This window comes from Melopsittacus undulatus, chromosome 1, assembly GCF_012275295.1.
Source record: "Melopsittacus undulatus isolate bMelUnd1 chromosome 1, bMelUnd1.mat.Z, whole genome shotgun sequence".
Lineage (NCBI taxonomy): Eukaryota > Metazoa > Chordata > Aves > Psittaciformes > Psittaculidae > Melopsittacus > Melopsittacus undulatus.
The window spans coordinates 107848510-107862574 of NC_047527.1; the positions used below are offsets into that span (position 1 = coordinate 107848510).

Consider the following 14065-nt stretch of genomic DNA (forward strand, 5'->3'; position numbering starts at 1 on the left):
ATGATTTTCTAATAGCATAAAGTGGATAAAGGGTCTTTATTTGTGTTTCAATCACAGAATGATTTGCATTGAATCCATTTCCAAATACAGCTTATCTCAGTAGTTTTGGCATTAAGTTCACACAGCTTCAGACTGTTTAGCAAAGTACCATACATTTGTGGGTTGAGGTGCTTGTAACTTCTTTAAAATGTGCTGATAGCAAAGGCAAAATACATTTTACTGGAGTGCCATTATTTAGTTACTGTGCTGGACTTGGACAAAAGGCCCTATTCCTGGTTGGTGTAAATTGGCATTGTTTCTTTGACTTCACTGATGCTTAAATTGCAAGAATTGAGAATATGTCCACACACATTTAACTTGTTGAGTATTTACTCTATTACATAGATATACATGGCAGTGACACTTTTATGTCCAGTGTTGCTTGGTATAACCTTCCAAATGTCAAGAGCTGTCCGTCTAACTCTATGAGAACTCTCTGAAAATATTTAAGAGGACAAAGTACCTTTGGAACCAAGTCACTGCCGTGAACTCATTCACAAAGAGCATGAGTCCCACATGCGTTCAGTCTTGATAGACAGGAGCCCGAACTACAAAATGTCTCTATTCAAGGTGATAATTTGGTACATTCCTCGACAGTTTTAGAAAAGAGGTCAGTTAGCATATGAACATTCAGTAAAGATGTTTCTGTCTGACTCAGAGCATTTAGCAAGAGAGCAGGTAGGAGATGTGACAGCTGTTGGTGCGGGGGGCAGTTTATGGCTCACCAGAAATGTAAGAGACTTTCATCCATAGCACCCACAGCAAACAAATGCTTACAATAACACAGTGCAGTTCTTTTTTTTTTCTTCTGTCAGTCATGTTGAATATACAAAAAAATCTGGGTAAAAAGGAATTGTCCACTGTGAAAAACTGCTTCTGAAGTAATTTTCTCATGTCATCTGTATGTAATGTTTCCAAACCTGTCTGTACTATATATTCAAAAGGGCCTGGATTCCTTCTGAAAACATTCAAGACATCACAGTTAACATCCATCGGCTGCATGTGAAACGCAGTATGGGGTGGAAGAAGGCCTGTGATGAGCTGGAACTGCACCAGCGTTTCCTTCGTGAGGGGAGATTCTGGAAATCAAAGAATGAGGATAAAGGGGAAGAGGAGGCAGAGTCAAGTATCTCTTCCACCAGCAATGAGCAGGTAAGTGCTGTCACAGTATTAGCAATCAGGGCAATTTATTAAAGGGTACAAAGATTACATGGTTTTGATTAATCTTCTATTAAATTAGCCTTGTGCTCTGTCTTTCAGTGGTGACAGGAAGAGGGTTCAAAGGATAATTTTCCTTGTGTTTTGTAGTTCAGTAATAGCAAGAATACAGAGTTTTCCTCTTTCCTTGGTTTCTTGGATGACCTCTGGGAAGTTTCAAAATGTTTATAACCTACAGCACCTTGATAAGACAAACCAAGATTTCTAAAGTTAAATAGGAATGTTCAAGTTAAATGTCATGGATATCAGATAGACTGCAACACTGCCTTCTTGGACTTCCATCAAGGGACAGTGCTGTAGCTGTTCAGCCTTTTCACAGCTGGACTATGTTCACTTTGGACTGTTACAGATCCCCAAGTAACACCAACTATGACATTTTCAGCAAGTCTAGCTGTTAGGTGCAAATGTTAATGCTTGAGAACCATGTGACCAGCAACTGATTGAAGTCATTACAAATAATTCTGCAAAACAAGAAAAAATATATTGCTTTAACAATGGTGAAAAGCACAAAGGGCCAAGATACAGAACTTTCCACTGCCATATGGAAATTCCCTTACCACAGCTGAACCTTCCTAGTCATTCATTGTCCAAGAGGGTGTTATATATTCGTTATTACTGACTTGGCAGTAAGATTTTCATAGCTTGCAGGATGCTCCTCTGTATTCTTGGCAGTCTTTTCCCTGGCAACATCTTCTTTCCTCATTTAAAACAGCTATACTCTCTCTAAGCCTGTATATAAAAAGTCAGCATGTTTTGACCCTCTTCCTTTGCCCTTTTTTCAAGCAGGTCTATCATCAATTTGCAGCTAAAAACTTAAAGCTCATAAAACTGGATGTTGTGTTAAGGGAATGCTCCTTATCAAAGTGGGTTTAGATTTTTTTAGCCTGATTTGCTTATTTACCCGTTGTAACCCCTTTATTTAATGTCATGTATGCTGTCATGCAACAATGTATGATGAAACAGGAAAATGGTTGCGAATAATATTTATGAAAGATAACAGTGGCATTTTCCCAGTTTTTCAGAAGTTTCAGTCATAGGGTTTGAAGTGTCCATTTGCATATTTTCTGCTCCAACCCAGCTGTTCATCCTGCACTTGGTTAATGCTTATATCTATTTCACTGGTTTCTCAGATACAGAAACATAAGAGTAGCTGTCAGTGCTCTGTAGTAATCAGTAGTATCCTGTTCTAACACTAGCTAGTACTGGATACTTCAAAGACAGGAATCAGAACTTTTCTATAACCCATTGTAAGATAATATACCACCCACTTAGATCTCACTTTTGTTTCTTTTGCTGGAAATTGGCTTTTATTCTTAAGCATCAAGTTTCATACCACTCCAAACATACAGTTACAATTAATTATAGTAAGTCTAGATAATCATACCATCCTTACATACTTACATTCTCTTTATAATTACTGCTGGTTTCTGGCTTCCAACAAGATCTGCTGCCTAATTATGGTCACTGATATGAGAACGTTCCAGAAACACATGTTTCAACTGGTATGTGAAATTAAGAAAAGAATGATTAAGTGCATTTTAGCAAATAGATATTGAATGTTAGAACTTGTTCATTAGTTTTATTCCTTTATACAATCGTAGTCATCAGTGATAACATGGAAAGTTTATTGTGTGTACTTCTCATGTAAGAACAGTATTCAACTTTGTATTTGCTAAATAAAATAATTGCAAATAATCACAAAAAAAAATAAGAATGTACATCAGTTATGTTACAATGAACTTATAAACTGTTTTTCTGACTGATTCAATGTGCTTTTCTTAATGTTCATAGCTGAAGGTTACTCAGGAACCAAGAGCAAAGAAAGGACGACGTAACCAGAGTGTGGAACTCAAGAAAGAAGTAAGTAACCTCAATTACCATGTTTGTAGAGATAGCACAGTACAAAAAGTCTGAAATTTTCACAGGCACTCCTTCAAGTTCTGTCACCTTTTACTGATTTTACAGTGTTAATCTTGAAAGTTTCAGCCCCATAGCTTGGTCCTCCTTGCTAACAAACATAATTGCACCTCCCACATGTAAACCACTGGTGTCATCATGGTAATATTCTGTATCATGCATAAATTAACAGTCAGCTTACAACATTTTTTTTAATGGCAAACTCAGACTGGTTATTAAGCCTATAAACAGCAGAAAATCAAAAGTATTCTGCACAATCAAGTATATTATGTTTATAAAATGTTATATCCATCTTTGTCTGTGGAATTTCCTTCCTTGTTTATCCAGCTTGCACACTGAATGATCATGTAACCAAGGGACTGTATTATTATGCTTGTACACAAGGGGGCAGTTACTGAGACTGCCGTAAATCTCTTATTTCCTGAGTTTTGAGTACTTTTTTCTGGACTTGCTTCTGCTGCATTTTGAACACTTAAGAGAAAGTTGCATGTACATGCAGGCCTCAGAAAAGAATTTAGGACTCCATTATAGAGGATGGTTGAGGTATTTACCACCAGAGTTATGTGGGATGGCCCTGGTTCCTGAAATACAGACATTGCCACTCCTAATACCTGAGCACCTGACTTCCCATTGTATGTGATACTGCAGGAGGCACCTTCATTGATGGAGGCGATGACACACAGGTTGTGCTGTCTGGGGCACAGACTATATTTGAGTGCAAGATAGGGAGATTACAGTTTAGGATGTCTTGTCATTTTGATTGTATTTTCTGTCAAGCAGATACTGTAATTTGCTTCATAAATTTATGTCTTAACATTTGCCTTCTTAGCTCTGCTCATATATGATCAGTGATCCAGAAATCAGTCACAGTGACCTATTAGAAAGTAATTGGCTGCAAAAGGCACAGTCAGCCTTTTGATTGGTGTGAGCAGTGCCCCATCACACAGCCAGGCACAGAGTCCAGTTCTGAGCAAGTCTCGTGTACAAGGACTGTGGGCTTATTCTTAACACTGCTGAATGAGCTTTAAAAAAATCTAAATTTAAAAAATTCAAATAATGTTCATCTGTGTCTTCAGGCATTTCAAATGTCAGTAGGACTTTGCAGGGATATTACTTCTATCTGTTCTAAAGATCAGGAGCAATTGATACTACAGTGTAATAACATAGGCAGCTAAATTCAGTACAGTACACTACTGTAACTATGACTTCTTTCTTGATAATTGTGTAATCGCAGAAAGCTTCTGTGGTCATACAAGTCTAGTTCTGTATTATTGGAAGCAAGACTCAGATGCTCATTACCCTTTCATCTTCAAAGCACCTTTGAAGTACTAATCAATCTTTGCAGCAGTTCTATGAAATCAATGGAATATTACAGACTCCAGTGAAGCCTCTGTTGGGCCAGAGTAAGCCCAGAGTTTGCCAAAACAATTCAGGCACCTTAACCACACAGCTACAATCTCTTCAGGCAGAATGGTACAGGAGGAAATCTATAGCAAAACTTTAGTCATCCCAAGGGATCTTCTGTGATTCAGTATAGCCTCTGATGTTTGTCATGCTTTTGGGGAAGTGAGGCTGGTGAGTGTGGCATACTGATGGGCCATACATGTGCTTCCTTCTGGATGAAAGCCTGATCAAAATGCTTACCCACTGTCATGCTGTTTTTCCCCAGGGATCCCATATCCCATTAGCACTAAAGGTCTTCAACAGACACCTTTAACTGCGCTGGCATTAGTCCTGCAACATTTTTTTTCTCCTGGGAGAACTGAAAGTTAACTTGTTCTATTTTGATACCTGGATTTACAAGTTTGTTCTTTCTCTCTAGGAGCCAGAACCTGAAACTGAAGCAGTGAGTTCAAGCCAGGAAATTCCCACAATGCCTCAGCCCATTGAAAAAGTTTCAGTCTCAACTCAGACCAAGAAGTTAAGTGCCTCTTCTCCAAAAATGCTGCATCGGAGCACCCAGACCAGTAATGATGGAGTGTGTCAGAACATGTGCCATGACAAATACACCAAAATCTTTAATGATTTCAAGGACAGGATGAAAGCTGATCACAAAAGAGAAACTGAGAGAGTTGTGCGAGAGGCGGTAGAAAAGGTAACACTTGTCAAACACCACCTACACTCTGGTTTGAGGAGAGGAGGAGTGTCAGTTTTTTTCACATTCTTTATTTTTGTAACATCTACACTTAAGAAAATGAATTAAAAACCTTTCCCAAAAAGACCACATAAAACCAATCTTCATTATTGCTTTTTAGACCATTTCTATACCAACAGATCTTAGTTTAAGCAGAAAACTGCTTTTTTTGCTTCGAGTCCAGTGAAATCAAATTCAAAAATGAAACTAATTGTTCATTCATGAACATTCATTTCCAAAGCCTCTTTCTCCGTTGTCGGCTGTGTTTGTACACAATGGCATTGTTTAAGTGCTACTCATAAATAATTCTTGTTTTGTCAATCTTCTGACTTAGACAAATAGATTTGCTGAAATTTGTTTGAATTTTCGTATTTAATGGTAACCTGTTTAAAATTCAGTATTGAAGCCTGACCTGGCCATGTTGAGCTGGAGAGAGCAGGACAATTTAGAAGATTATTTGTCTCATCTCTCTCTTAAGTGCATGTCTTAATTCAAGATGAATTTCCTTCAGGGTGAAAGACTGTGGAATGAACCTAGGGAGTTCAACTGTTGATCCTTTAGGATTAAGACACCAAAGTTTTAGATAACTGATCAAGGGCAAAGGAATCCCATCAACAATGAATCCTAAAAGGTACCTCTTACTGAACTCAGGGATGTTCTATTTTGTATTTCCTTTGTGCCCTTGCTGTAGATTTGTATGTAGTTGTAGATTTGGAAAAGACAAAATCTGTGTCTAAGATAAATTCATAAATTTGTAGACTGAATGTTGTCAAAACATACATGGGAGCTGTTAAGCTGTTTCTGTAGTTGCCTAGCAGAACAGAAATAAAAGGACATTTTAATTTTGAACATTTCCGAATAGGAGAAATCTCTAATTATGTGACCTCCAGCTACATCAGTAAGAGAGGCTTAAAGAGTAGAGGTTTAAAGAAGATACTTTTATTCCAATAGCTGTCCACTGACTTGTTTTCCTGGCTTTGGTATGGCAGCTGCGTACAGAGATGGAAGAAGAGAAAAGGCAGGCTGTAAATAAAGCTGTGGCCAACGCACAAGGAGAGATGGACAGAAAATGTAAGCAGGTAAAGGAGAAGTGCAAAGAAGAATTTTTAGAAGAAATTAAGAAGCTAGCAGGCCAGCACAAGCAACTGATTTCCCAGACCAAGAAGAAGCAGTGGGTAAGCATTAAAAATTTATTACAAGAGAGTAAGTGGGGAAGTATAATGGATACTGCAGGCCAATTGAAGGTGGTTTTTTCCTCACTTTTAACTACACCGCTCTTTCACTGGTCTTTCAGCGTTAAGGTTTTCTCCTCCATATTACTGCTTTCAAATTTTCTTAACCTCCAAGTTTTGACTCAAAGTTCCGATCACTTTCCATCTTAATTATGTGGTGTTAACAGCACCATCTTCTTGAGTCCAGTCAGGTGTCTGTATCAACATACTTTTTTCCATATGAGACATGTTTTACTCCATATGAGACGTTTTACATTATTTTGACACTCCTTTGATCTCAGGGTACCAGAGGACACAGTATCTGGCTGCATCAATTTGGATTCCCCAGCTAATAATGCTGGTAATGATATCCTTTGGCATTTTCCTCTCTTAGATTTTTCTGCAGCTCTTTTATGTTCTTTTGTATATAAGACATTACTTTCTGAAGTATATTCCTCTCCCTTGTTCAGTCCTCAAGCCCAAATCTGCAGCATTGCCTACAAAAAACATATTTGTATGCCCTTTACCAAAGTGAAAACAGACATCTGACTTACTTATTCTGTTTCATGCTGCAAACTTTTTCCTAGTTTTCTTTGTTATTCTGGTTTTCTGTGTTCTTTTCAACCTAGAAGTGTCTTCTCTCGCAAGATTATACAGCATCTCTTCAACTGGAAGTAGTGCAATACTGTGATGCTAGTCTTTGAGTACAGGTCAAAACCATTATGCTGAGGAGCAGTGAGCCTTGCACACAATATAAACTTCGCTATTTCTTTGCTAATTTTCATAGAACAAGGAATTAAAAGCCATCGTTCGGGAAATCACAGTGCATTGTAATAAGCTATCTATAACATACAGGAGGCTGGGTACGCCTCTTTTTCAGCTTTGATTTTGCCAGATGCAGCTGAGAAGCATGCGGGTGCCTTGCCACAAGGTGGCACGCTGGACTGAGCAGCGCTGGACACCCGTCCCACTGCCACTGAGGCCGGGGATAGCCAGCTCTGGTTCTGTGCTGCAACTCCTGTTTGTTTTCTGCTGTAAAGGGCTCTTTGTTTGTGTTCAGCCTCATTAGTCCTTGTTCCTACAGATTAAATGATGGTCCCTGCAGAGATGACTCTGCTCTGTAGAAGAGTGAAAAAATTACTGAGGCGAGACAATTGGTTGCAGACTATCACTGTCATGACTTTTTTGTAAAGAGAAGTACTTCAAGTGCCAGAGCTCCTGTAGGGTCTTCATTTCTGTTCCTAGTAGAGGTTTTGCTGTGGGTGTACAATACTGCAGTGCTTGGGTCTTTGTCAGTTAGAGAATTCCTCTCCATCTACCTCTCTGCAGACCAGAAAAGTTATTTAGGTCTCCGAGTTGATCAAGTTACTGTGTTTAATGCATCACAGCTGCTGGTGTCTGCATGATGCTTTTGCCTGTGGCACTTGAGAGGGAAATTGAATTGCCTTTGCCCACTATAGAACAATGTCAAATGAGCTCTCTTCTGTCAAAAGTTAAGAGTGCACATATGAACTTTTGTGACCATTCAGCTGACACATGGTAACTCAATCACAGTAACTTGATTGTGAGCCTGGACACTTAACAACAGCTACTTCTTGGTGTTTTTGAAGGCAGAATTTATGAGAGCCCTGAAACTTACTTTCATTTACTCCAATGTACCTTTACCATATCATATAGCTTAATACAGAGTACCCCGGTACTACATCACTGTATCTTATAATCGTGTGCATAAACCCTTTTTCTGAGCAAGATGATTAAATATACAAAGAGTATTTGACGGTCTTTCCCATTTCTGTGGCCCCAAAACTATCTGTCCATCACCATCTTAAATGAAGGCATCATACAGGCAGCTAGTTTGCATGTGGTAGTAGGGAGAGTAAGGATAAACACCTGTGCATTCAAGCTGATGGATCTGCCTGCCAACACACAGCCTCAGGCAGCTGGAGTTGGTCCAATTACAGAACTCCCCGGTGGTTTTTGTCTTCAGTGGTATTAATGACTGTCCCTGGTGTGTAGTACTGCTCTTGTATGCTGCTGTTATGATACCTCCTTACCAAAATCTCGTGTAATTAACGCACATTCTGAATGAGTTTTGGTGGCTTTGCTTTTTAATTAGAAGCAGAGACCTCTGGCTTTGCATAATGCAGATGTCTAGGTTTGGGAATACTGCTGCTGTTATTCACGCTATGGTTGTCTTTTTCTCATGCCTAAAAAAAATCCAGTTGGGATCAAGGGATCTTTTTGTCGGTGGTGCATGGGCACATGAGAAGATGCACTCCCAGTTCTCAGGATCCTAACACATAGTTATAGAACAATATTTTCTGTTGCTCTAACTGGTCACAGTTGGCTTCACCCAATTTAATTTTTATACCTCCTAAAGATCTGGATTTACCTCTAGTAAATAGCAGTCGAAGGGAAGAAATGTAAAGACAGTTTGATGGCCTCCAGAATAGGGGCTACACTGCTGGTCTTAACAATGTTTCCTTTTTAATTTCTCCCAATTCTTTCATTTGCATATAATCCTCATTTAAATTGGCACATAAATAATTTTTATAGACAATTTTTAACTTCTCTTTCAATTATATTTACATGTATATTTTTTCTAAGTTGCAGCAGGTTGATTTTAAGTGAATGAGCATTGTCTGTGATGTGTGCTGTCTGAAACAAAACCCCAATTGATTGGTAACATTTAGAAGGAGGAAAATACAAATGAAAGAAGAGGCCTCAGGCCAGCTGGCATTTTGCCTTTTCTGCCACATGTGCTGGTACCAGCTTAGATGACACTATTTTCCTTTTTTAAGTGGAGATTTACATCCCACACTTATGGCCAACACATGTAAAGGGAAGTGCAGGACCCACACGTCAGTTGTCCTCTCCTGTCTTGGCGTTTTTTGATCTCTCCAAGCAAGCAGATGTGAAGCTGGTCTCTGGGCTGAGGCCCATGCTGTGTGTAATGGAGAGACAGCTGTTGCCTGCACCTTTCCAGCGGATGATCCTAATGGTTCCCAGAGGCTTGTGAGCAGCCAGCAACATGAAAAACCAGGAGAACAGCTCTCGAGAGGACACTTGTTTGCAGTCATTTCTACAAATAAACTTCCCTGGAGCTGAGTTATGAAAGGAAAATGGAGAGGTTCCCTTCTCATGCAGCCAGGGCAGTCCCTTTATTGCCGATGTAAATAAATAGTTATCAGTTTAGCCAACGTAAATGTCAGCTTTCTTGGATCTGCCTTTCAGTAGTGTGTAGGCTTGTGTGCTTTTGTTTTCTTTTAAGGCAGTTGGGTTTGTTTTCTTTGTAAGTGCCTGGTTTATTAACAACACTGTAGCTAGGACATACAAAGTAAATTGTGTGTTATTCTGTGGTTTGATAGCAGATATCACAGACTGTGATATCCCTCCCTCTGTTCTCTGTCACGCAATAAGCATTTCAGACTGGATTCATAAACATGCTCTCCAATTCTGAGCACACTGAATTGAGAAAGACAATCTGAGATCATTAGAATCTGGCTCTCAAGGATAGTTCATTTAGCAGCAATGTCACCCTACTTTTCAGGATATTGTCAGAATGATAGTTAATACTTTTACAACACTCCTGTAAGATCTCTAAACCCACCTGGAGACATGGCACGTTGCCCATCTGGGTGCCATACCTTGTGATTGACTACCCATAGTGTTGACCAGCATGTTGATCCCCTTTTTTCAGTTCCTCAGAGGCTGCAGGGTTATTTTCCATGTAGCTCCTCAGCTACCAGGAAACTGGGGGTGTTCTGTATGTGACAGGGTAGAAATCCTCTTTGCTGCAGCACTCCCCAGAAACAAGGATTTCTGTGGCAGTGCAGCATCTCTTTCTTTCAGGAGTATTGTGCCTTCCTGGCAGGTATGACATGGAGCAGTGTAGCTATCCTGTGTACAACAGGCCTTCTCTGGTTTCTGGAACACTTGAAGGAAAAGGCACCTTCTTGAGCTTCTTAGTAGCACTGATGCAGCACAGGGTTGGTTGGTTTTTTTTCCACGAGAATGCAGCGCTTTCTGTTGGTCAGCAAACTCCAGTGACAGTGGCCTCCTTGCAGACTTGCCCTAAATGGGCTATAACAAACCACTTGGTAACAAATTAATCTTTCCTGCAGTGATGTTGGTATTGTGGCTTTGGAGTTTTTCCTAGCCCAAAACCATCCTACCCAGAAACCTCTGGACACATCACACTTGTAAAGAAACCTCAGAGATGCTGATTTTCAAGCTTGCGCAGAAGCTGTTCACACCAGAAGTGCCTGCTGATTTATTACAGCTTTTAAGACATAGATCAGGGTGCTCTTAGACAAATGCAGGGTAAAAGACACACTGTATGGCTGAAAAATGTCAGTTCACTGCCCTGAGAGATGAGTTTTCCTAAGTGAGAGATGATTTCTTTTGAAAAGCAATATTCCAGACTCTGGAAGATATGAAAGCATTGTGCAGATTTGCTAAAGAGTGCTGCTTTAGTCAGCGCATGTGGAAAATGCCCTCCTGCCTCTGGATGCCCCAAGCATAAATAAAAGTGTTACTCTGCACATGCTGGTGCATCCAGGAGCAGGTGAGAACATTCGGTGGTTGGTAAGGAGGGATCCTACCAGGGTGTTAATCTCATCTCGTTTGTTCTCTCCAGTGCTACAACTGTGAAGAGGAGGCCATGTACCACTGCTGCTGGAACACTTCCTACTGCTCCATCAAGTGTCAGCAGGAGCACTGGCATGCCGAACACAAACGTACCTGCCGCAGAAAAAGATGAAAGAGCTATTCCTCCCCTAGCAAACCACCCCGATGATTGCTATTCTCAGACACAGCGGTTTTTGTTTCCAAGAAGCCAAAATTGTTTAGAATTTGCTTCCCATTTTGCACCAGCCTTTAAACACTTTTCGTAACAGAAATTTTGCACAGTAATTTCAATCTTCTGTTGAATGCTCCTCCAAAAATTTTGTCGGCGAAATGAATTTCACATCTGTGGGAGCCGGTTACTTTAACTAATTTTAAACTAGAGGATTTGTTGCATTTTCGGCAAATTTTAAAACATTTTTAGGTTTTACAGAGATTTTAATCTTTAAACAGAACAGCAGATCTAAAAATAAGAAAATCACGCAAGTTTAACAAAAGGAACATTTAAAAACTAGATCTGAATGTAAGAAGTATAGAACTGTTTCAGCAAAACGAAGCATACTACCTTGATGTAACATTTATTTCTTAACCTTGTTGAGCTGGTTTTGTTCAGCTTAATTTTACTGTTTAAAGGCATTATCTATTGGTTATACCAGTGGGTACATGATTGAATTTAGGGAACAGGGTTGACACAGCAGGTGCTAGTCCTGCGTATTTTTTCTTAAATATTTCCCAACTGTGTTTTATTTTCATTATTTCTTTTCAATATATAACTTTTATAACAAAATATTAGCTTTGATCTTGTAGTTTAAAATCACAGGGAACTGGGGTAATCTTTTACTGAGCTGGATCTTAGAGAAAAATGAATATTTAAATTTTGAAGTTTGCACATTTCATCTTTGTCCTAACATGAGTGCTTGTAACAAGAATAAGAAAAGCCAAAAACCAACCCAATCCAACAAAAAAACCCAACTACCTTTATTCATCCACGGAACGATGAGGCATACAAATTTGTTTATGGCGTCCCCCTACAGCCCCCCAATCCAACGTCATTCGACTGCCTATGATCTGGTGTCGCCTGGTCCATTGTAACTTGATAATAAAAGGAGAAAAAGCACTTAAGTTTCACAGAAGCCGTTATGTTTGTAGTAATGGGTCATTGCCTAATAATGAGCTCCATCACTGTACTCAGAATGAAGAATAATGCATGTTAATTTTCTTGTATTAAAGATGCCGTGATTTGTAAAAAGTCTGTATTTTGCGGAATGTCTGGATTAAGAAGCATTACCAATAGGAATGGATCGATAGTTGAAAAATTATTTTCTTTTTGTTTGTTTTATATATAGATATATGAATTGCATCCATGTTCAGAGACAATTTTTTAAATAGATGTAAAGCTTACTTAAATAGCTTTTCTTTTCAAGTGACTCCGCATTTTAGTTCCTCTCAAAGACTGGTCTTAGACTGAGTCATATGCCCATTAATCATCCAGCTATTTTTTGAGAAGTTAGAGGAATAATTTGTAAATATTTATTTAGATCTTTGATATTTATTGAAAGCAATTACATGATGGAACGATGGAAGCTGAAGAATCAGAAGGAAAGCCTTTCAAAAAGTCTTCTCTAGGATTTGTCAGGGTCATTGTAAAGATGAAAATATAACTAAGACTTCTGTGAACTACCACTGAAATCCTGATCTGCTTTACTTACAGTGGTGATCTAAGTTAATTGACTAGATGCTGCCAAATAACGCCCAATCTGTTGCAGAAATTAAGTGGTAAGTTGATTGGAAAAAAATAGGAAGTAGATGGTAACTCGTCTTACCATAGCTACATTATTGCCTGATAAATGTGTCATTAACTTTTGTCGCCTCTGTGTTGTGACTGTAAAACACTTCACAACTAAAACTCAATCTTGTTCGATTACTTTACAAGTTCCAAAACTTCGATCCACCCCTATGAAAGCAAGTTATTGTGGAAATATTTTTGGTGTAAAATCATTCCAGAATATGTAATATTTAACTGATAGCTGCATGAAAGTAAGATTCGTGTTACTTTGGCTTTTTTGTCTCTGTTGACACGGTTGCACATTTCCAAGTTACTACAGCGTGAAAACTGTGTGTTTTAAAGAAAAAAAAAACAAAACAAAACAAAAAAAAAGATTGTGGCCTGGTTTTGTATAAGTTTTAGGTAAAATTACAATTGATTGTTTTAGGAATCATGATTTAAAATTAATTTTTCTGCAAATCATAAAGCTATATTAAAGTGTTGAGCTTAGCCACTATGCACATTGTAATTATTCATTGTGGCTGTCCAGTTTATGATGCATTCTGGCATTTTGTAAGCTGCTCTGACTAGCAATATATAGAGTCATTTAATGTGTTAACATTGGTTAATAAATGTATTTAAAAAAACCCTCACTGGAAGGTCTGTGTTGATGTTGGCCAGTTGTCCTCATGTCCTGGGGTGTGCATGTGTGTCTGCTGTTTTCCCTTCTCCCTACCTAGAAAGAGCAGGGCTGTGCATGGGGGAAGCTGTACCTCTGCTCACAGGGACCTTGTTCCTGACTCAAGGTGAGTTGCTGAGTCTGTGCAAGGGCTTGAGCACTTAACACATCTCCTGGCACCCAAAGTCAGTCTTTCCAGCCCCTTCAGAGCCAGCAGCCTCTGAGGGACATGTCCGTCATGTTCCGGTTTTAATGCCGGGTCCTGAGCTCGCAGACTCCCTTCTCCTTGTGCTTCCACCCAGCAGTGGCCCCACTCACTCTGCCTCGTCTCCATCTCAGCCACCAGCCATGAGCCTGCGTCTCATATGTTTTGTTAATGAAATAATTATACATGAGGGGCCTGAGAGGGCTCCATGCCTCCAGCCCCAGCCTGGACAGCAGCAGTGCTTCTCTTAGGTGCACAGCCCTGAGAAGCA

The 14065-nt window shown here is 39.3% G+C and overlaps 1 protein-coding gene across 6 annotated transcripts in view; it reads left to right on the top strand.

Annotated features, from left to right (window-relative positions):
* ZMYND11 (zinc finger MYND-type containing 11) overlaps positions 1-13559 on the top strand; it is a 109081-nt gene extending 95522 nt beyond the window's left edge. For all 6 annotated transcript variants that reach the window (XM_013129982.3, XM_005153033.4, XM_005153034.4 and 3 more), the window contains 5 exons: positions 984-1191; positions 3049-3117; positions 4997-5269; positions 6298-6483; positions 11159-13559. In XM_013129982.3, the coding sequence (XP_012985436.1) occupies positions 984-1191; positions 3049-3117; positions 4997-5269; positions 6298-6483; positions 11159-11281 (859 nt within the window). In that variant the 3' untranslated portion in view covers positions 11282-13559. The remainder of the gene's footprint in view (positions 1-983; positions 1192-3048; positions 3118-4996; positions 5270-6297; positions 6484-11158) is intronic.
* The last annotated feature ends 506 nt before the right edge of the window (positions 13560-14065 follow it).